General features: G+C 30.1%; 1 protein-coding gene across 1 annotated transcript in view; it reads left to right on the forward strand.

The window, feature by feature from the left end:
• Window positions 1-23,273, forward strand: part of Dhc1 (dynein axonemal heavy chain 1) — a 224,683-nt gene that overhangs the window by 118,995 nt on the left and 82,415 nt on the right. Inside the window, exons 41-47 of the mRNA XM_075372596.1 lie at window positions 2,366-2,493; window positions 6,748-6,944; window positions 8,536-8,721; window positions 10,443-10,579; window positions 14,931-15,118; window positions 17,741-17,877; window positions 21,201-21,341. Of these exons, the coding sequence (XP_075228711.1) occupies window positions 2,366-2,493; window positions 6,748-6,944; window positions 8,536-8,721; window positions 10,443-10,579; window positions 14,931-15,118; window positions 17,741-17,877; window positions 21,201-21,341 (1,114 nt within the window). The remainder of the gene's footprint in view (window positions 1-2,365; window positions 2,494-6,747; window positions 6,945-8,535; window positions 8,722-10,442; window positions 10,580-14,930; window positions 15,119-17,740; window positions 17,878-21,200; window positions 21,342-23,273) is intronic.

Below are 23,273 nucleotides of genomic sequence, written 5' to 3' on the forward strand. Positions count from 1 at the left end.
GTGTTTAATAGATTTAATAAAATATTTAATTCAGAAATATTGTTTGAGCTCATGCATTTTTTTCTTATGAATTCAAAACATTTCTACCATTGTTTTGTTGTTATGGAAAAATACTAACTGCACATTAGTACTTCCTCCATGGTGAATCTGTCTTTCAACTGAACATTCTCCATTTTTCTTGTTCCTGAGCATCTTTTACTCTAAATATTTGTAAAGGTCCTAATCCCTCTCCCTCTTCCTTCTTCCCTTTCTTTTATGATTCTTCAGTGAAAAAATTTTTTACCTAGAATAATCCTCAACCAAGAACTTTCCCTCTTACTTATCAAAACCTAAGAACAAAAGGAGAGGATTCCTATTGTTCTTAGTTCTTTATCTCTCATTTTATTTGTCCGTTTCACTTCCTCCATTCTTCTTTATAACTTCTCATAAAAATTTTCAAGCTACTTCCTTCTTTCTGAATGTCCATGATTGAGATCTATATAATAACAAATTTCATTTGGTATTTGCCAAATCCCTTCTTCTGTTCAATCATGCATCCTTCCCATCGTTAATCTTCTCACTTTTTCAAAAATTCTTTTTTCTAATAGATAATCTGCTTCTTAATTCATTTATTCAACTTTCATTCCAAGCGATTAATTTTTCCCAAATGTTTAAGTGATTATTACTTTATCTTTCTACTACTGCTATATTAACATAGCCTTTTTTTCTGCAACTCTTATCACTGTCATTTATTCTTCTTTTTTCATTTCATTTTCAACTCTTTCCCCATTCTTGCAGTCCTCATGAAACTGTAGTCTGTCCTTTGATTCTTCCACACTTAGTCATTAGTAACATGACAGTTTTTATTCTACTTCTTCCCTACATGCCTCTTCCATATTCCTAATACCTTCTTTGTTAATTTTTCAATATAAATATGTATTAAAAGTGTTGATGTATCACACCTTGCGACCTTATTTTTCCAAAATTTATCTCCCACCTCTTCTGTTTTATCATTAGCTACTCTAATTACTAGTTTTTTCATCTACAGTTTATTTTAATTTTCTAGCATTCCAGTGTCTTTCAAAACCAGTTTCCCCAGCCTATTCTGCCATTCTTTCTCTCAGTCAGTAAAGCAGCTGGCCTCTGTGGTGCGAGTGGTAGCATCTCAGCCTTTCATCCAGAGGTCCCAGGTTCAAATCCTAGTCAGGCATGGCATTTTCACACACTTCAAAAACATTAATCTCATCTTCTGGAGCAATATCTAACGTTGGTCCCAGAGGTTAAAAAAAGTCAGTAAAGCAGATATAATATTTCTGTTCACTTTTAACACTCTTTCAACCAGCATCCTCATATATCCAGTTTGAAATCTTATGTCCCTTTTTCATTTTTAAAGCTAAACTACTGTTCTCTTGCACTCTCCTCTACTTTCCCTTTAACTCTAAAAAAAATAAATTTAATTGGAAGATTGTTTATCCCATCTTTATGTCACAATTTGTGTATGAAACTAATTGTCCTATAGGTTTTATAACCCATGGAATTATTATTTTTCTTTTTTGCTATGATTTAGAAATTATCAATTTTGTGGGAGGGGGGGGAGGAGTAGTTTTACTGTACATTATTAGTCAGCTCATTTCATTAAATCATTTGTTGCCAAATATTATACAAGACCAACTAATTTGAAGTAGTCCATTTAGAACTTCCTTTTCCAGAACTTATATTATTTCCACATCAAGTCAAAAATAAATTATTATAATAGTTGTTGCAAAAACAATTAAGTAACCTGTATTTGTTTAAAATAAAATTCAAGATTGTGATGTTCTGTTTTGTCATCATAAGTTATACTCAATTAGTACTTTTTCTTAATTAAAGTTAATATACAAAAAACTCTCTCTAAATGTTTTCTTAACTTTTTTGGTTAAAGTTTTATAAATTGTTAATTTTTTAATGATGATTTTTTTTAAATAAAAATGTATTTTTTAATTCATTCTGTAACTTAGAAGTTTTGTAAAGATACTGAAATGTAAAATGAAAAACCAGTTTTCACTTCTATTCAAAAATAGGATTGAGAATCTAACTAATCAGTGTAATTTTAACTCTTGGTGGATGTAGCACAACACAAAAATTTAATACAGAAGCAGATATCTGTACAAATATAATTACATTTTGAACATTAATTCATGCATACACATTTGATATAAAAAAAAATTTCATGTTTTTGAATATACATAATTCTCTTCAGTAATTAGGAAAAATGGGATAAATGAAAAAATATTAATAGTGTACCATGACATATTTATAACGTCTATTGACTATTTAAAATGTATGTTCTAGTAGAAATAATTACTAGTATTAAACAATTTTAATTATTTTATTTTAATTTATTTAGAGAAATGAGAATGAATCCTAAAGCGATTACAGCAGCACAAATGTTTGGAAGATTGGATGTTGCTACCAATGACTGGACAGATGGTATATTTGCAGCTTTATGGAGAAAGACGTTAAAAGTAAAAAAAGGTGCCAGCATCTGGTATTTATTTTTATTGTGTACATTGAAAGTCTAATATGATGAGTGTTAAATTTTAGTTCAATTAATAAATAAGTCATTGATATTAAAAAATTTCACGTCTGATGAATCAATATGGAAGAAATAACTGTATTCTTTAAAGGTTGTATTTCATTTCATTCCACACTTGCAGTATCTACAAAAATCTGTGTAGAAAACTGGGATATTTAACAAATATCACTGAATTCTGGACACAAAACTAGACAGTTTTTTTTTGTTATAATTAATTAATTATGCATTTTGTGATGGTTCTCTGATCAAGGTTTTACTGCAGTTTTCCATAGATTTATTCAGGCAAATGCTGAAGAATTCCTGTTTTGTCTGTGAAATAGTATACATTCTCATTCCTAATATGATTTATATTTTGTACCAGTCAATCAGAATAAAGATTTATTTATTTACCCTCAGTTAAGGTAATTAGGAATAGTAAGGATTTTTTTTATCCTTTAAAAACAGGATAAATGTTTCTTGTTTTTTATTACTTTTATAAAAAAAATATATGAATTTTAAACAGTTTTTTAATTATACATTCAAAAATTGTAGTTGCATTAAGTTAAGTATTCATTTTGTTATAATTAGGAATAGAATAAGAATCAAAGTGAAACATTCAATCGATTCATAAATATTTTTTTATGGTTTATGAACCGTTGATACAGTAACAACTGATGTTCATTTATAACTGCTGTTCCTATACGTATGCACACAGACTAAATCTGATATGAAGTTTGAAATGACACAACATTCAGGGAGAATGGGTATATGTTATACAAAGAAAAATATTTTTAAAAAATTGTGTAACAAATTGTAAAAGTTTTTGACATGGAAGGAAACAAAAAAAATATTTACGATCACGGGAATAATATTAAACCATTAAACTACAAACAGCATACTTGTTAACATTGAAATATATAAAACAGATAAAAATTTCATCTTGCTGCTTATCTCTGTTCAATCTTTTATTGTTAATATAATAAATATTAGAGAAATATGATCCTAGATTTTCATCGTTCACCACTTACTTGCATTAACCAAATGCAGTAATATACGAGTAATTAATAACTACAAAAATATATTTCTTTGAGACCACAGAGATTAATAGTCAGAAGAAATTAAATTAGAGTAAAAGATTATTGTCAGAATATGGAACATGAATCACAACAGTAACATTACTAATGAAAAACAAACAAAACTGTAACAAACAAAAACAACAACAATTTAATAAACCATAAAACAAAATAACAATAAAACCAAACATAAACACAAAGAAGGAACGTCCAAGTGGATCACACCCCTTCTGTGATCCTTTCTTTCGCCAAATATGAAATAAAACCTTCTATGATCACCATTCGGCCCAGCTTTTCCAATTAACATAGTGGTCAAGTGTCAACCCGATAATATCAAGCCAACAGATATTATTAAATGGTCCCTGTGCTCATTAAGTCAAACCTAGCACATTCATATATCACATGATAAGCATTGTCCAACAATCTGCATTGGGAACACATATCAGAGTTTGCCAGCCTGAATTTCTAAAGAGGTTACCACACTCATCACATGGCATCCTCAGTACCCTTTCTGGGACAAAACCTGTTCTGATTATCCATAAGACCACACTCATCACATGGCATCCTCAGTACCCTTTCTGGGACAAAACCTGTTCTGATTATCCATAAGTAAACTGGGCAGTCAACCTTTCATTTATAAGAAGATACAGAACCTTTTCGAAGATCCTAAACTGATAGGACTATTCCTTCATAAATATTTTTCTTACTTCCAATGTTCTTCATACTTCAGATTTCAGATGACATATTTGAATGAGCCATTTCTGGCTCACTAGACATCTAGAGAAAAAGTAGTATATATTTGAGATGGCTGATCTAAAATTATTGACAGTAATGTGCATTTCCATCCTGGATAAATATATACAACTTCTGAAAGATTGAGAGAATAATTAACATCAACTGCCTGAAGAAAGGATAAAGCATTCCTTGTGAGGTTGTCTCATATTTTAGTTCCATGTGAATAGGTCGTCTCATTTTTCAATCCCTTGTGAATAGGTCATCATCCCTTGCTTATGGCATATCTTTATCTCAGTAAGACAATCCTTCCTTTCCAGTGGGTTTTGGCCAGATTTCCATTAGATTTGTGCTAAGGTTATGGGTTGGGTATCTAATTAACAGTACTTGTATTTGTTTACATTGATAGGGATGGTTCTTATGAATTGATCCTGGGATTCTGTTTCCCGTCCAATGGTTGCACAAAAAATGTCAAATGAAACCTTAAGTACTTATCAGGAAAAACTAAATATTATAATTCCTCTAATACAGTGATTCTCAACCCTTTTAGCTTCATGACCTCCAAAAAGTAAAAAAAAAAATGTACAATGACTATTTGATGACCCCCCACCCACTACCCAATGAAACCTAGTTAAAATTATTTAGCTGCGTTGATAGCAACAGGTATGAACATGCATATATGACATGTACAAACATGAGCAATTTACAGTTTCCAATTTAATGTGTATGTGCTCCTTGTAATTTGATATGTTTACATAACATTCATTGTGAGAGCATCATGTTTGAACATGTATACGATACAGTTGAACACATCCTGCTCTCAGTAGTATAAAAGAGGCATAAGGGCTTTCAGAACTTCAGTTTAGTTTTGAATGCGAAGCGTGCATCTATTGCCTTTATTTAGGTTTCTAAAAGTCTAATTTCATTGAAAATAATAATAATTGCGGTTTTGGTTTTTTAGTGCAGTGAACACTGTAACTGTTTTTTTTCCCAATTACATTCTTATGCAAAATGGATAAATTTGAGAAAAATTTGTGAGTCATCTACATCCAGTGAATTCACTGGTAAAAAGGCAAAATTGTATAATGACATCCCAATTCCATAGAGAGAAGACTTGTGACATTACCAGTTGTTACAGTTCTTTAAATTATGGTTTTACATCATTGGATGGAAAGCAACAGTGCTTTGTTTGCTTTCAAGTGCTCTCCAATAAAATTGTGAAGCCATTAAAATTAATTTGACTTTTGGAAACTAAACATCCGGATCATAAAAGCAAACTCTTGGAATTTTTTGAAAGAAAATTACATAATTTGAGAAATAAACAAGCTTCTATTTGTAAATCTAGCTGTACTGATAAAAGTACACTTGAAGTATTTATCTCATAGCATTAAAAGTAGCTAAGATGTCCAAACCCCACACAATCACAGAAAACCTCATATTGCCTGCTGCAGTTGATATGGCAAGTGTTTCAATAGGCGTGCAAAAAGCAAAAAGAAAAAATTGAAAAAATTCTGCTTTCCATTGACACAGTATCAAGGTGAATCAACAACATGGCTGCTGATGTTCACAATCAGATAATTCAGCAAGTGAGTTCAAGGGAATTTTCTACTATTTAATTTGATGAATCAACAGATGTGGTAAACATTTCTCAGTTGTTATGTTTTGTGAGATATGATTATAATAGGGACAGATCAACCAAAGAAAATATGTTTTTTTACAAATCAGTATCTGGTCATGTAACAAGACAATGTCTTTTTGATGTTTTTTATGAAGCTACTAAAAACTATAATACAGTAGACTGGACAAAATTATTGCAGTATGTAGTGATGGTGCAGAGTCAATAACAGGAAACAACAGTGAATTTCTGAAGAAATTAAAAGATTGTTATTTTAATAAAACAAGAAAACCTTTTTTGCAGCCTCTTCTATAACTTAGTCCTCCTCATTTATCTTTACTTATTTTTTATCTTATATGTTTCAGTTCCTTTTCATCTTGTCTCTAAGATATCTTTGTTCCACAAGAAATGTCCACCTTTACTTATTACATAGTCTCTGATCTTAAGTCAAAACTTAAAGTCAGAAAATAATGATATTAAGTTTAAAGACCTTAAAGTATTAAACTTTAAGTTTGCTTTATTTCTTCCTGACAGTTGATTTTATCCCTTTGTACCTTCATAAATATTATTGCTTTATATTTCCTTTTCACTATTTTTCAGTAATATTCTTGCCAAGTTTTATTTAAGGACTGAGATTTTGATTTTGTGAATGATCTTACAAGAAGATTTAAATGTACTACTTTTTTAATAGTATTTTCTTTTTTTCTACACTTTTTTAAAGAAAATATTTATAAGAATGGATGTGGATCCAATTTTATGTTACTTTATATAGTTTTGTTTCTCTTTTTGTGCAGGGGAATATGTTTGGTTAGTTCTTGATGGACCAGTTGACAGTATTTGGATTGAAAATCTTAATTCAGTCCTTGATGATAATAAGACATTAACACTTGCTAATGGTGATCGTTTGAGTATGGCACCAACATGTAAAATTATATTTGAACCTCACAACATTGATAATGCATCACCTGCTACAGTATCTCGTAATGGAATGGTTTGTACTTATTGATGAAATACTGTTATATGAAATTTTTCTTTAAAAGATGTTACTTCTATTACTTTAAGAAGAATGTATGTACTGCATACATCTTGACTTTATTTAATATGGCATACATATTTGTCATTTATTAAAAAACATTATGTTGATTTATAACTTCTTGGAACCAATTGCAAACTGACTCCTAAATAAAGAGTTAGCCTCATCTTAATATTATCATTTATTGTTCATCTGTACGTAGGTTAGGATTGAAAATGAGAAAAAGTGTTGAAAACTATCTTAGCATGCCTCACAACACAAAAACATTTTTTCAATGAATGAGTAGTACAGAAGTGGCTTACAGAAAATGTTTGCCATAAACCATTCAAGGTTTTCTTTATATTTATTATTATGGCATTAAGAGACAGATTATTAGGTTCTACCAATGGACTACATTGCACTGCTTTACAAATTTTGATACTTTAAATGTGTTTTTATTCTTCCATTTTTGCTAATGGTCAGATAATTTTCTAAATAGTTAATAGAAATAGTAAAAAAGTAGAATAATACCTTTATATGTTTTTTCTTTCAGAAACTGTTTTTTAGATGAATGTTAAAATTTGCAGGTTATGCTAAATTATTACATAATCCTCTACTTGTGTGTAGATTGAGAAATGGTAGGATAGTCTACAAATGTGATTGGTGTTGACTATTGCATTATTATTTTAGTGCACATTTCATATTGATTATGAGTAAACAAAAGTAATATTGTGATATTATATATATAATAGTTAGTATATTGATATAATTTTTCAGTTTTTTCTTACAAATTTTAAGTGGGCATGGCTACTATAGTCATTAACCAGAATATGGAACCAATGTCCTTTCCACCTCTACTACTGTCACTTGTATGTCAAACATACTCTTATGTTAGAAAAATTAAATAGATCATCTATTTTAGATCTAGGATTTGTTATAGCATTTTTTAATAATATTAAATTTAGAAAAAAAAATATTTTTTTTAATCTGTATACAAATTGAACAATTCTGTACTTTTGCTTTTTATGACTTTTTTGAATTTTTATCTTTTTTTGATCTATCAATGGTCTAAACATTAAGTTGTCAGAGTATTATCTTAATTTTAACAAAATGTTTTATAATAAAAACTTGCTACTTTTTATATATATATAACAAAATGTATTTTACTTAAAAATGTTATCTTTATTAATCTCTTGTGTTAACCAATCAGCTATACAAACTTATTATTAAATTCACTACATTTCACTTAGAATTCTCTACAAATTCTATTACATACTCTAGAGTACGTAAGAGAATTTTGTATGATGTGTGTATGAATGTGTTTTGTCACCTGAGGAAGCTTAGACAATTCTAAGTGAAATGTAGTGAATTTAATTTATAAGTTTTTTTGTATAGCTGATTGGTTAACCCAAGAGATTAATAAAGATATTTTTAACTAAAATACATTTTGTTATTATATTTAATTCTATCCAATCAAGGGGAAAATAAACTTAAATAAGTTACATTTAAATTAATATTCATACATATATATATATATATATATATATATATATGGTATATTTTTTAACAGGTATACATGAGTTCTTCTGGACTTGATTGGAAGCCAATATTGGATGCTTGGCTTAAGACTCGTTCCCCAAAAGAAGTGACAGTATTTCAACAATTATTTGAAGAATCATTTGCTGTTATGTATACGTGGGGTACACAAAATTTAAATCTTACCATGAAAGTTTTACAAATAAACATTGTACACCAGGTTAGTTTTTAAGAATTTAGTAAGAAAGAAATAAGAATTTAATTATACATTTAGTGAACTCGTAGTAATTTATTACACATTAGTATTAAATAATTAAAGGTTAAACTAAAACCACTTATTTGTATCAAAAATAAATTATGTAATTCATCTAATTGTCATTTGAATAATATATACATCACACTGTAACATATTCAAAAAACAGAGACACTTACTTTGCAAGTGAATGAAATTTAATATTTTTAATCAAAGATATATAGAAAAACAACAAAATGGAAATAAAAGGAGACAAAATTGGCATTTTATTAATCCAATATTGACTTTACAGAAAACAATTTAATTTTGTACGTTTTCATAGATTTTTTGTTAAAGTTTACTTTAAAGGTATAAACTTTGAAATAAAGACGTTCTGAACTTCTTCAGACCAGTTTTAACTGAAATAATTTACATTAAAACAGTTAAGGAATATATGGTTATTGAACTATGAACGTAGAAGATTATTTGCATTATGATAAAGTGAGGGAAGCTTTTCAGTTGCTTTACTATTTCTAATGATGGCTGATTTCTGGTTTTAGTGCTCTGGGTATTTCTAACAGCACTATTTCTAGTAGCAGTATTTTTTTTAAATCAAAGTTTGTGTTTTTTGTTTTCTTTTCATTTTATAAATAACATTGTGATTATTTATTCTTGAGATATAACCATAAAACAAATTAACACCATTTTGTAATTACTATGTTTATCTGGGAAAAAACTGAATGAGACTGACATTAACAAAGTACAACTCGTCTAAATGAACAATTTCTTAAAACAAGATAATTTTTGGACCCTCCAACATAATTCAATTTTCCTAATTTATAACCCTAACATCACCAAAAAAATTGTAATATCAATTTAATCTACCTTAAAAATTTGAGATGCAATTCAATAGACTTCATATAAAAAAGTACAGTGCCAAATTTACCAAAAGTACATTTGGCTTAATAAAAAGGCAATGGAACAACACTTCACTCCTCATTGTCCTTAGAGAGCATGACATGGGTTGATGGATTCCTCCCTTTATTATATTTTCTACTACTTTCTTCTTAATTAGTAGGAATTCATTACTAAGGTCTGTTATACCGGTCTTGTTACAATATCAAAATCCCAATCCCATAGAGGAAGACACCTGCCTTGTGATGCTTCCAGTTGCCACACCACCTCCCCCCTCTCATTCATAGCCCTAATGGGCTTTAACGGGAGTCTTTTTTTGCCCTCTAACTTTTTACATCTCACAGTAATAAGCCAGGCCTTGTTGGGATGTCACCGATGTAAATACCTCGGTAGAGATTTACATAGATGAATTTTAAACTCAGCTTTTCCCTTTGCTGCAGGCCTCGTCCGGACATCTTGAATGTTCTACATCGTTGCTCTCTGAACTAGCTAACTGAGTTAAAAATACAATATCAACAGCATATTATCAAACATATGTTTATTTACTTATCTTTCCAAATGTTAGTGTTCTTATAGAACTAGTATGTTAATAATGCTAATATAACCAGTAAGGCTGCTGGGTTTGTTTAATTAGTTTTTGAATCAAACTCATGAAAATCCTAAAAATAAATTATAATTAAGTTATTAGGCATTTTTATGAAAAAATGTAATGCAAAATAAAAATCATTAAAATTTCTATTTTATTCATATTGTTTTGAATTTTAAATAAAGTTTTGTTTTCCAAAATGTTTTAGATGTTATTCTTATTACAAGGACTTGTACCTACAGAATCTGAAAACGAAGAATCAGAAGAAAATAAAAATGGTGAAGGAGAAGAGAATGATGATTCAAAAGAGAAAGGAAAAGATAAACAGAAAGAAATTAGCCACAAGTAAGAATATTAAATCTTAACTTAAACTTCTAATTTCAAATTTTTATTTTTATTCTTTTTTGTTATGTACACTAACTTAAAATTAAGAGATTAAGTTTAATAAACAAACCAGTTTGGTGAAAGGTACAGCTACTAATCCTGAAGCTGAAAAAATATCATTTAAATTGCTGTAATAAAAACTTGTAACAATTTTTTTTAATGTTTATTTTAATTTAAAAGAAAACTATCTCATACAAATCAGAATAATACACATTTGATGGTTTTATTAATAATGTACAACTTGTTTATGCTTATTAGCATTACATCCCTGTAATTAAAAACTCTCTACAAAATTTTGATATGCTTTAATTATGCAAAAGACCTGTGCTTTTTCAGAAATGAAGTATAGGATATATAACAGGTAATTTCAAAATTAGATAACAGTGTAACAGAATGTGGGATAAAAATGAATTTTAGGAAAATAAAACTGATGAAGATATAGACAAGCCAAAATCTTTACAAAAGAAGGATGAATTAAGAAAATAAAACACTTACTTGGTAACGTATTACAGAAGATGGTAAAAGTGAAAACAAAATAAAAATAAGAAAATCAGTGGCTAAGGAAGCATTTTGCAAATAGGAACAGTTGTTGTTTTTGTTAGATGGAGTTAGATTTGATGAAGGTCTTACAGTGGATTATATTTATGTTATTGCTGTCTGGATTTCAAATACGGATACTAAGAAAAAGGGAAAATAAAAGCTAAAGGCATTTGAAATATGAATATGGAGGAGAGATTAGAAAAGGTTAGAGAGACAAAGTGAAAAATTAAAAATTAATAAGCAGGATAAATGAAAAAAAAAAGATTGAGGAAGAGAAGAGGAAAAAGATTGATTAAAACAATGGTAGAAAGATCAGTATTAGATGTAAAAAAATAAAAATTGTAGATGATATAAAATAAAATGAAAGTTATCAGAATCTCAATATCTAAAAAGTGTAGCTGGATATAGAAGAGAATGATGACAGACATGATGCAAATCTATGCTGTCCGAGGTCAAATAACAATGTGATGATAATGCAAAAGTATTCCAAATTCAATGTGCCTTGACTTTTGTTACTGAATTTTTCTTCATGATGTTTCCCTGAATGAGAAAATACATATTTTTTTTTTTAATTTGATTAAGAAAGTTATATGACCCATACAAAATACTTCAAATATTTAACAAAACGTTGTTGAAATTTTTATATTTATCTATATTTTATTTTTTACATTTTTTTCTAAATTGCACCCAAATGAAAAATATCTAAAAGCAATTGTTTTTTTGTTTTTTTTTTATTTAGAGAAAGGCAAAGACCTTAGAGAAAATTTTTAACATAATAGATGGCCTAGTTTTTAAGTTTCATCAAAATAAAGGTATCCAAGTTTCAAATTTTTTTAGAAAATCTGAAACAAACAAAGATAAATACTCTAAATATAATTGTAATCACTCTACATATTGTAAAATACTTAGAAAAGTATGTGAAGTAAAAAAAAAAAGAAATAAAACAGCCAAAAAATTATAAATTATCACACTGAACTAAAAATATTATAAGAAATAAGGATAAGTATGAGTATTTAAAAGAAGTAGAAGAGTTTTTGACATCATGATGAAAAAAAATACTCATACTCATGAAAGTACTACTCATGAAAGAAAGTGCTATTCTGATAAGGAAAGGAAGTACTCTGATAGAAAATGCTACTCATGAAAGTATCATATTGGAAAAAGAAACAAATTTTAAACATTAACTATCACAGTCAACACACATATATGTTGATGTACTTTGGCAAAGACAGTGATAATATTTCTGATAAAGCAATGGTGATGTAAAACTGAGGAACGTGTACTATGTCAGCAAGTATAATTTGATTAGTTCAAAAAATTAAAATTCTCAATGAAACAACGGGTGCAAATGTTTCAATGAATTAAAACTATCCCAACACATTAGCTAGAGTAAGATGATGAATACTCAGCTGATTTGAAATTCAGTGTTGATAAACAGGCCTATACTGGAATCACGTGCGTTGTTAATATACAATCTAAGAAGATAAAGTATGCCTGGCTTTAAAATCACAAAAGATCCCACAATCTTTTTTTTTTGTGCAATGTATGTAAATGTTGAATATGATACTTTAATTAAAATTCTGAGTAAAAAAGAATAAGATAGAAAATATAGAAGAAGAATGGGAGAATGCTAAAAAGGAAATTCTTAAATCAGCAGAAGCAGACTTAGGTGGAACAAAGAGAACTGATAGAAAACCTTGGATATCAGAGGATATATTGCAAGCTGATGGATGGATCATAGAAACTAGTAATGAAGAATGCTAGTGATGAAGAAGGTAAAAGGAACGATTGACAATTAAAATATACTATAACAGGAAATGCAAATTAGCAAAAGAAGACTGGATTAAAGAAAAGTGTTCAGAAGTAGAAAGAGAAATGATCATTGGTAAAATAGACAGAGCATACAAGAAAGTTAAGGAGAATTTTGTGATACATAAGTTAAAATCTAATAGTGTGTTAAATAAAGATGTTACACCGATTTATAATACAAAAGAAAAGGTCGATAGATGGGTGTAATATATTGAAGAGCTATACAGAAGAAATGAATTAAAAATTGGTGTTACAGAGGAAGAAGTGGAAGTCAAAGAGGATGAAAAGGGAAATACAGTTGAGATCTGAATTTAATAGAGCATTAAAAGATTTGAAAGGCAGAAAGGCTCCTGAATAGATGGAATATCTGCAGAATTACTACACACTGCAGGTGAGGAAGCAATAGGTAGATTACACAAATTGGTGTGTAATATTTATGAAAAAGGGGAAGTTCCATCAGACTTCAAAAAGAGTGTTATTGTCATGATACCAAAGAAAGCAGGAACAGATAAATGTGAAGAATACAGAACACTTAACTTAACTAGACATGCATAAAAAATCTTAACTAGAATTCTGTACAGAAGAATTGAGAGGAGAGTGGAAGAAGTGTTGATAAGGTCAATTTGGTTTCAGGAAACGTATAGGGACAAGGGAAGCAATTTTAGTGTTCAGATTAATAGTAAAAGGAAGATTAAAAAAAAGCAAATCAACATACATGGCATTTAATGACTTAGAAAAGTCATTTGATAACGTAGACTAGAATAAAATGTTGAGCACTTTTAAAAATTTAGGGTTCAACTATAGAGATAGAAGAACAATTGCTAACATTTATAGAAACCTAACAGTAACAGTAATAATTGAAGAGCATAAGAAAGAAGCAGTAATAAAAAAAGGAGTCCAACAAGGATGTTCCCTGTCCCCTTTACTTTTTGATCTTTACATAAAACTAAGAGTTAATGATGATAAAGAACAATTTAGATCCGGAGTAACAGTGTAAGGTGAAAAGATAAATAGATTATAAATAGATAAAAAGATGCTACCCCATTTGCTGATGATATAGTTATTCTGGCTGAGAATAAGAAAGATTTAGAAGAAACAATGAACAACTTGGATGAAGAAGTCCTACGCAAGAACTACCGTATAAAAAAATAAACAAGAACAAAACGAAAGTAATGATATGTAGTAGAAATAATGTAGATGGATCACTGAATATAAAAATAGGGAGAGAAAAGATTATGGAGGTAGAAGAATTTTGTTATTTGGGAAGTAGAATTACTAAAGATATATGAAGCAGGAGCGATATAAAATGCCGAATAGCATAGGCAAAATGAACTTTCAGTCGGAAATATAATCTCCTTACATCAAAAATTAATTTAAATGTCAGGAAAAAACATTTTTGAAATTATGTGATTGAATTGTAGCTTTATATAGAAGTGAAACTTGGACGATCAGAGTACCTGAGAAGAAAGCCTTAGAAGCTTTTGAAATGTGTTGCTATAGGAGAATGTTAAAAATTAGACGGGTGGATGAAGAGACAAATAAAGAGGTGTTGCGGCAAATTGATGAAGAAAGAAGTATTTGGAAAAATATAGTTTAAAAAAGAGACAACTTATAGGCCACATCTTAAGGCTTTCCAGAATATTTGCTTTGATATTGGAGGGACAGGTAGAAGGAAAAAATTGTGCAGGCAGGCAGCATTTGGAATACGTAAAACAAATTGTTACGGGTGTAGGATGTATATCGAAATGAAATGACTGCCACTAGATAGGGAATCTTAGAGAGCTGCATCAAACCAGTCAAATGACTGAAGACAAAAAAAAAATTAAATTCATCTAAAAATCAACAAAGAGGTTCTTCCTGCATTCAATTACACTAATATAGTTGTAATAACATTGTAAATTATATTAATTTTCAATCCCCAAATTAATATAATTAAATATGTGTTTTTAAAATTGTATTTCAGATTAACAAATGAGCATTTAAGGAGACTTTATGTATTTTCACTCATATGGGGAATGGGTGCTCTACTAGAAAATTCAGATAAATTACGTTTTGATACATTCTTAAGAGAAAAGCTTAAACATTTAGATTTACCTAAATCCCCTGGACGTTCTGGGACTACTGTTTTTGATTTTGTTGTAAGCAGAGAAGGTAAATATTGTATCACTTTTTTTGTTTTCTTTTAATCATAATCTTCATATAACATTTATTATATTTAAATATGTGTATAAGGAATGTATGTATTCAAATATATGTATTTTCTGGAAAATAACATACTTATTTGTAATGATAAAAAAACCATTGCAGTTTATGATGTATTTAATATACACTATAAATTTATACAACTTAAAACTGCAACATTTATCTATTTTCCTACAAAGGTTCCATCCAAACTGAAGCACTTATTGCAATTCTCCACAAGCTTTTAAATGTTATAATTATAAAATTTATTCTTCTGTATTCAAGCCTCCCTTCAATATTTGTTTGCTCTCCAACTACCACCATCAAAGTGTTCTAATGCAAGCCCCATTTTTTTATATTTCTAGAGAGATGGTTATCATTAATGCAAAATCTGGACTATAATTAGTATATTCCAGTACTTCCCACTTGCATTGTTCAAGTGAATCAAATGTTCAAAGTTCAAGTAAGCTCAACAATATTTGGTCAGATATTATTACATAAGAAAATTATATCACAATTAACATACCACATATTTGTTTTGAATGGCCATATATTATATTCAGTTAGCTTATAGAGTGAAGAATAAACAAATGTTGCGTTTGTGTGAGTGAATTCGTTATGATTCTGCTGAGTCACGTCCCATATATCAGTGCCGATTCGTAACGTGGCCATATTTATATACAACATTATATTCATTACTCATATATTAGTCACTATACAATGAGTCATATATTCAAGCATTTATACATGTGTAATGTTATGTCTTCTTAGTTCTACTGAAACCCTTGATTTTTTCATATGATCACCAGCAGGAATGGAAAAACTGTATAAAACATGTAACTGATACTATTGAATCAAATTATTTGGAAACTGATAATATAATAGAAAACAAATATGAGCCTCTCATTGTATCTCTGAATCTTACAGCACAATGGATTTCTCGCAATCAGATGATGAAAACTGAATTGAATCTATTATTCATTTATTATTATAGAAATTTAATCTAAAATATTAGTGAACTTTTACTGTTAGTGGACAAATGACCATTTCATAACTTAAAAAACTCAAGGAAACTATGTAACAATAAACAAGTTTAGAGAATAAAATACTCATAAGTTATCAGATGTCCCGAACAAGGTAAGACATACTTACTGATCACTTAATGTATCTTAATTTATTTAAATTTAAAATATATGTATAACTTTTGTAAAATATAATAGTGTGTGGTTACTGAATATTAATGTCGCGTAGTTCTTTTAAATGCATCAGGAGATGCTTGTGAATCAGCCACCTGAACAATGTACACATATTCTGTTTACTTAACTCTATAAATTAACTGAATTAGGTATAATTGATTGTTTTTTTAGCATTTTCATTCACAGTAATTAGCCAGTCACCACTCTCTTCATAACAAATACTTTTTCACATGTTTCAAAATATACCATCTAATTTTCTTACACAACCTTCATCCAGTACATTCTCTGTAAATTTTGATGATGAACTTCAACCACTTTACAGTTTCTGACAGGAATCTTATTGCTGAGCATAGTTTGTAGTCGGCAGGATTCTTATTTGCACAATGCATTTTAAAATGTTATTATACAAGTATCAGCAACACAGATCTCTTTCTACAATTTTTTGTTGAGAAATAAGTTAATAGTATTATTAATCTTTATTCCACGCATGGCACGTTTAAATAAAAGTTAAATTTTAAATAGTAATAAGTTAAATTTAAGACAGCTATACTTTAAATAAAACATAAAATTATATTTTGTTATTGATTCCATTGTCTGTTTGAGTTCTATCTTTTTATAATCAGATTATTATAGTTAACAGTGATCCAGTGAATTGCAATCATTATATGTAATTAACTTTCCTTTTCTTAATTGACTTCAATGAAAAGAGGAGGAGGAGGAGGTTCTCAGGCCAGAACATGCATATTTTTTAGGTTTACCCTTCATTAAATGGACCAATTTGATGATTCATGTTTTAATTTGAAAAGGAAGTTCTTCGTAGTCCCATTCTAAGGCTGATAATGTAACTAGAAGTTTTTGAAATGAAACAATACTCAAAACGTACGATTTAAAATTTTTTTATCATCATCATCATCGATCAGCACTGGATTCATATTGTATAATGATATTTAGATCAATGTCGTTTGAATATTCATTCAAGAAAAGTTGGTTGGAAAAGTTAGGGTTGAAAAAATAATGCATAATTACATATTTCACAGAGAGGTAGGAGTGTGTTTCATCATTTCTTTGCAACTTTTCTAATCTTTACAGCTTATTCTTGCCTTTGCATGTTACTTTTTTTTTTACATGAGCAGTATTTTTTTGGTGATTTAACCACATTTTAAATAAAACTAAAATAATCCAAGTCAAATTCATAAAAAAACTAAAAAATAATTTATCAATTCTTTAAATATTAGTTCTTTGAAACTAGCACTAAGTAAGAGTTAGTGAGTTGGTGGTGATATTTTTATTTTTGACCTAGCACCAACTTCAGAAGATTGAAAGAAGAATAAAAAAGTTTTACTTTTTCTTTTTATTGAGTTATCATGGCCATAAATCTTTTACTTATTTATTTCAGGTAAATGGGAATTGTGGGATTCAATGGTTGATAATTATACTTATCCTGAAAATTCTACACCTGATTTTAGCAGCATACTTGTTCCCATTGTTGATAATGTCCGTACAAACTATTTAATCAACTGTATTGCTAAACAGGTAAAAATTATGTAAAGTTTTGTTTTTTATTAATATTCATAAGTGCCATTTACATAAATTGTGAAATTTTTTTTTCAACATAATCAGGAGTAAAATTATTCTATTTTTTTAATTTATTTGTATCTATGTCACACCTTAACAGCTAAAACAGCAAATATTTAACACACTAACATCAAACAATACCAGGTGATTCAAACAGGATTTCACAACTTAAAAAGCATATAAAAATTTATTTAGATAACTTACAGATTTGGTTGAGGTCTCATTTCATAGCAAAGCACATCAATTTTGACTCTTGTAGTTCATTAGTATTGAATTCAGCCACCAGAACTGTCACCAATGAAGTTAAAAATGGATCCATTTATTGGTGCAGAACATGCTTGCTGTGTGTTCAGGTTTCATGATTTGCAGTCAGCAACTGCAGTTCAACATAATTTTCATAGAGAAAACTGTTGGAAGCCTGCTAGTAGGCATACAGTTATTCTTGGCACCAAGTCTTCATTGAGGCAGGTTGTTCTGTTAAACATACAGTGTGGACAAAAAGTCCCTTTACATGTTAAATAGCATAGTACAGTTAGACATGTAGATAAACATTGTTATGAATATAAAACAGTACAAAAAACGGTATATTTTTTACATTGTTGAGCAGATTGACTCTTTATTATTATTTCTCGCCATAAGCTGAGTCCTGCACATGTCACTTCGGTTAGTGGGAAGGACATGATAGTCTCAAGTTAAACCATGGCAGATACAAGTGCTTTCACTGTTGAGGAACATTTCGTGGCTTCTGTGTGGGTTCGCGAATGTCAGAACACAAAGAAGACAATGACAGAAATTTTAAGGAACTTCACTGTGCGGTTTGGAAAACCACCACTATCATGACCAACGTTATTCACATGGCATAAGAAAACCTTTGCGATGGAAAGTGTTCTCTATGTGCCATGCAGCAGAAGGCCTACGACTCAAAATTTGTGTTGCTGTGGCAGAATCAATTGAATGATCATCGATGAAGTCAAACCCGGGGTCTGCACCCAGAGGGAAGTAAGCAGGGTCTGCAGAATTAAGCATCCTGCAATCGACTATGCGAGACCACATGCAGAAAGACTTCAATGTTTCGTGGTTTCGGCCATCCTCAGTGAATGAGTTCAGTAATTGTGACTTGGAACAACATGTGCATGCATGTGAAATGCTTCTCACATGCTTCCCACATGCAAATGATAAAAAAAAATTATGTACTCTAACGAGTGTGCGATTTATCATAGCTCATGAAATCATAACACTTTTTTTGGGCAAAAGACAATCCGCACTATTATGGGGAAACTGAGTGCTATCCGCCGCATGTTATGATTTGGGCAGGTATAATGGCAGGCCATGTGCTTGGACCATATTTCTTTAATGGTTCTGTGAACCAACACAGCTATCTTCACATGATAGCATGTGATTACTTCCAGAATTAATGGCAAGAGGAATAGGTAACATTGTTACACTTCACAAGATGGCACTCCACCACATTTTGCTGTGAGTGTCCGCACACAGCTAAATGAACTGTTTCCAAACCAATAAATGAACCTTGAACTTTTGTAATAATGTTATTCACAATAAATTTTTATGTTAGCCTGAGATAAATGTTGAAATATACTTTTTTGTATTATAACAATGTTTATCTACATATCTAACTGTACTACACTATTAACATGTAAAGGGACTTTTTGCCCACAATGTACAAAATCACCAGGTCACCCACACGTCCCTGAAGCTGCTGTGGAACAACTCAGGGAAAGCTTTGTATGTAGTCTAAAGAAATTAACTCGATGTGTGTCACGTGAAACTGGCATTCCAACAATGACTGTTTGACTGGTATTATGCAAATGATTGCACTTGAAGCCATTCAAACTAACCATGGTTCAACACATTACAGATGACGACAAAGTTTCTCACCTGCAGTTTTGTGTGGAAATGATGAATAGAATTGCAGACAATGATACATATTTAGACAGTGTAATTTATAGTGACAAGTCAACATTAACATCAATGGAAAGGTGAACATCCATAACTGTCGAATATGTGTGAAAAATCCCTCACAAAACTTTGCAGCTCATTCGTGATAGCCCTAAAGTCAATGTTTTCTGTACCCGAAGCAAACAAAGACTGTACAGCCCATTCTTCTTCCAGGAGGCAAACTAACCATAAATGGTATAGTTTATCTGGACATGCTTCAAAATTTTCTAATCTCTCAGTTAAATGATGATGACCAAAATGGACGCCATTAATATCAGCGAGATGGGCACCACCTCACTACCACCTAGAAGTCTGACATTTTCTTGATACTCAATTCCCAGGTTGATGAATTGGTCATGAAGATTCAATTGCATAGTCACCTTATTCCCCAGATTTGACCCCACTAGATTTTTTCTTGTGGGGTTTTATTAAAGATTGGGTTTATGTACCACATGTGCCTGCTGATCTTGTTGAGCTAAGACTTCAAATTAACGTTACTGGCTGCAGTCTGGAATGAAATCGACTTCAGGTGGGAAATCAAAGGAACAATTTTAAATTCAAAAGGCAAAACAAAAAAATAATCGTCCTCAACTGCATTACAAATGGAAGCCATATCAAGTTTGTTTGGATAACAAACTTGATGTGTTTTTCTATGAAATGAGACAACCAAATCTATAAATTATCTCAATAAATTTTATATCCTTTTAAATATGTGAACTCCTTTTTTTAATCACCCGCTATAATAATATCTTTTCTTTTTCCTGTTTAGCCTCTGGTAACTACCGTTTAGATAATTCTTCAGAGGATGAATGAGGATGATATGTATGAGTGTAAATGAAGTGTAGTCTTGTACATTCTCAGTTCGACCATTCCTGAGATGTGTAGTTAATTGAAACCCAACCACCAAAGAACACCGGTATCCACGATCTAGTATTCAAATCCGTGTAAAAATAACTGGGCTATAATAATATGATTGTTCTTAACTAAACCCCATCACTTAGTGACTTTAAGATCTTGATTAGTGATAGAAAAAGCAGTATCAAATGTTCTTTAAAATGTAAAAATTTAATAATTTTTTTTTTTGAAGGTGCGAAAGAAGTTTAACATCATCAAATTGTAAAAATTAACTTATAAAATATTGTTTTTCTTTATTTAGTATAATTTTTGTTTTTACCAACGAAAATTACTTTCTTTAGATTCAGTCTTATAAGTGTATTTAAAGTGTTTTAAGATAGTTTAATAGAAGCCTGCCAGATTCCAAATAATTTCAATTTTTAGTTTTTTTTTTTTAGTTAAATGTTCAGCTTAGGGAATTACTGTTTCAGGAAAAGGCAGTACTATTGATTGGAGAAAGTGGTTCAGCCAAAACAGTTATGATGAAAGCATATATGAAAACTGCTAGTCCAGATCTACATTTAAGTCGTTCTTTTAATTTTTCTTCTGCTACCAGTCCCTTTCAGTTTCAGGTTAGTTTAATAAAATCAAATATTACTTAACATTAGAAATATGACTTCTATAGTTCCACAGAATTACACCCTTTCAGATCTGATTAATTTTAGAAGTCTGACTGAAAAAAAATGAAGTTACCATTTTTAGATCTGGAAAGGCATTTAATGATGTGGAATAGATTAAAATGTTTAAAATTTTAAGAAAGATCACTTTGAAATGAAAAAAAAGCTGACAACACAGTTGTCATGGCTTACACGCACAACTTAATTTAAAATAGTTATAATTTTATTTAAATATAATATTTTTCAGCAGTTGTATGTCAGTGCTACACTAGCACTCTTCTGGTGAGAGGTGGTACTATTGATGCAGTATACCCACTTAGCCACTAGTTTATTTAGATAATTTTTTGGGGTGGGGGTGCAATTTTACAAAACATTTTTTTTGCAAATTTTATTATTTTTCAATTGTTAACAAATGTGCCTAAGAAAATTAAGATCTTAAATATGTGAAATCTTGAGATACTGAGGTTTACCTTGCTGAATAGCCTCACCCCTTAACCTTTTAAGTTGAAATTTTAATGGTATCATGCCCCATATATAGAAGTAATCTGATCAAGTTTGGTCAAAATCGGTCCAGTAGTTCTGGAGATATATGGTGATTTAGAGGGTGACACTGAACATACAGAAATTTCCATCTGATTTTTGGGTTTTCTGGGTTCCTTAGGTGTCAAAACATCAAGATCCAATGAAAATCTCATATAGCCAAATTGGACCGATTGCAATACTTTCCCTTCTAAATCTACAGCTCTGCTACAGTGACAGACAGAAAAGTAAAAATAATTTTTAAAACACTTAAGACGCTGTTCTTTCAGCCGACAACATAAATTAGCTAGCTGGAGTATGGATACATAACCACTCAATTTAGGAGAAATTAATTTATTAGTAAACATGAATAAATATAGGAAATGAAGTATGACGAAGTATAAAAATCAGGAACTCAATAGATGAAATTTACCAGAAGTTGCAGAATTTGTTTTATTATGTAATAAAATTGCAAAGAATGGATGAAGTATGGAAGACATCAAAACCTAGCTCTTACAAGCCAAAGAGATTTTACAAAAAATAAATCTACTGATAATGTAGGAAGAACTTATTAAAAAACTTGTATGAAATGTAACATTTTTAACCAATGAAACATTTAGGATAAGAAAACCAGAAACGAAAATAATAGATGTTTTGAACTATTACTTTACAAAATAATGTCGAAAATTATGTAGTTTCTAAAGTATAAATTAATAATTTTATTATAAATTGGAGTAGAAAGAAGTTTCTGATAGAATTCTGTAAAAAAAAAAAAATTGTTTTGGAATATATTAAATGATCTAGTTTTAGTCATTTGGTTCCAAAAGGTGGTAATGTAAGGGACCACAAACTGTAGAACATGATCCACATTATTCATAATAGGTTAAGTAATGGAATGGAATGCAAAGTTGGCAGGAGTCTATTACTCCCTACTTTATCGCAGAACCTGGACAGAGTCCCTTGCTGCTGGATCATTCTAATCGGGCTTGTTTTTAAAAGGGTTATTTTTTTTTTAATCTCGGATCTAATTTTTCAAGTTTTGTCTATTATTAATTTAGTGAATTTAAGACGGATTTAATTGCAACTTCCAATCCGTTGTTAAACCAGCGTTATCGAACCCATTTCATGGGCCGACCGCGGAAGGCTAGGCTTATAAAGCCTGTCCTCCCGACGTAATTCCCCTTCAGACCGTCCACTGAAGTCCTTTCGGTGCTAACTCTTTAATAGGCTAGCAGGAATACGCCACAATGGGGCACTACCTGTAAGGAGGGAGCAATGCGTCTCCTTTTCCGGAGGAGTCGCAATTGCTAGGTTATTTTATCTTGCTGTAAGTTTTGAAATAGGAGAGGTTGTGTAGAAGCTCTTCAT

The sequence above is a fragment of the Lycorma delicatula genome, chromosome 8 (assembly GCF_047948215.1).
Source record: "Lycorma delicatula isolate Av1 chromosome 8, ASM4794821v1, whole genome shotgun sequence".
Classification (NCBI taxonomy): Eukaryota; Metazoa; Arthropoda; class Insecta; order Hemiptera; family Fulgoridae; genus Lycorma; species Lycorma delicatula.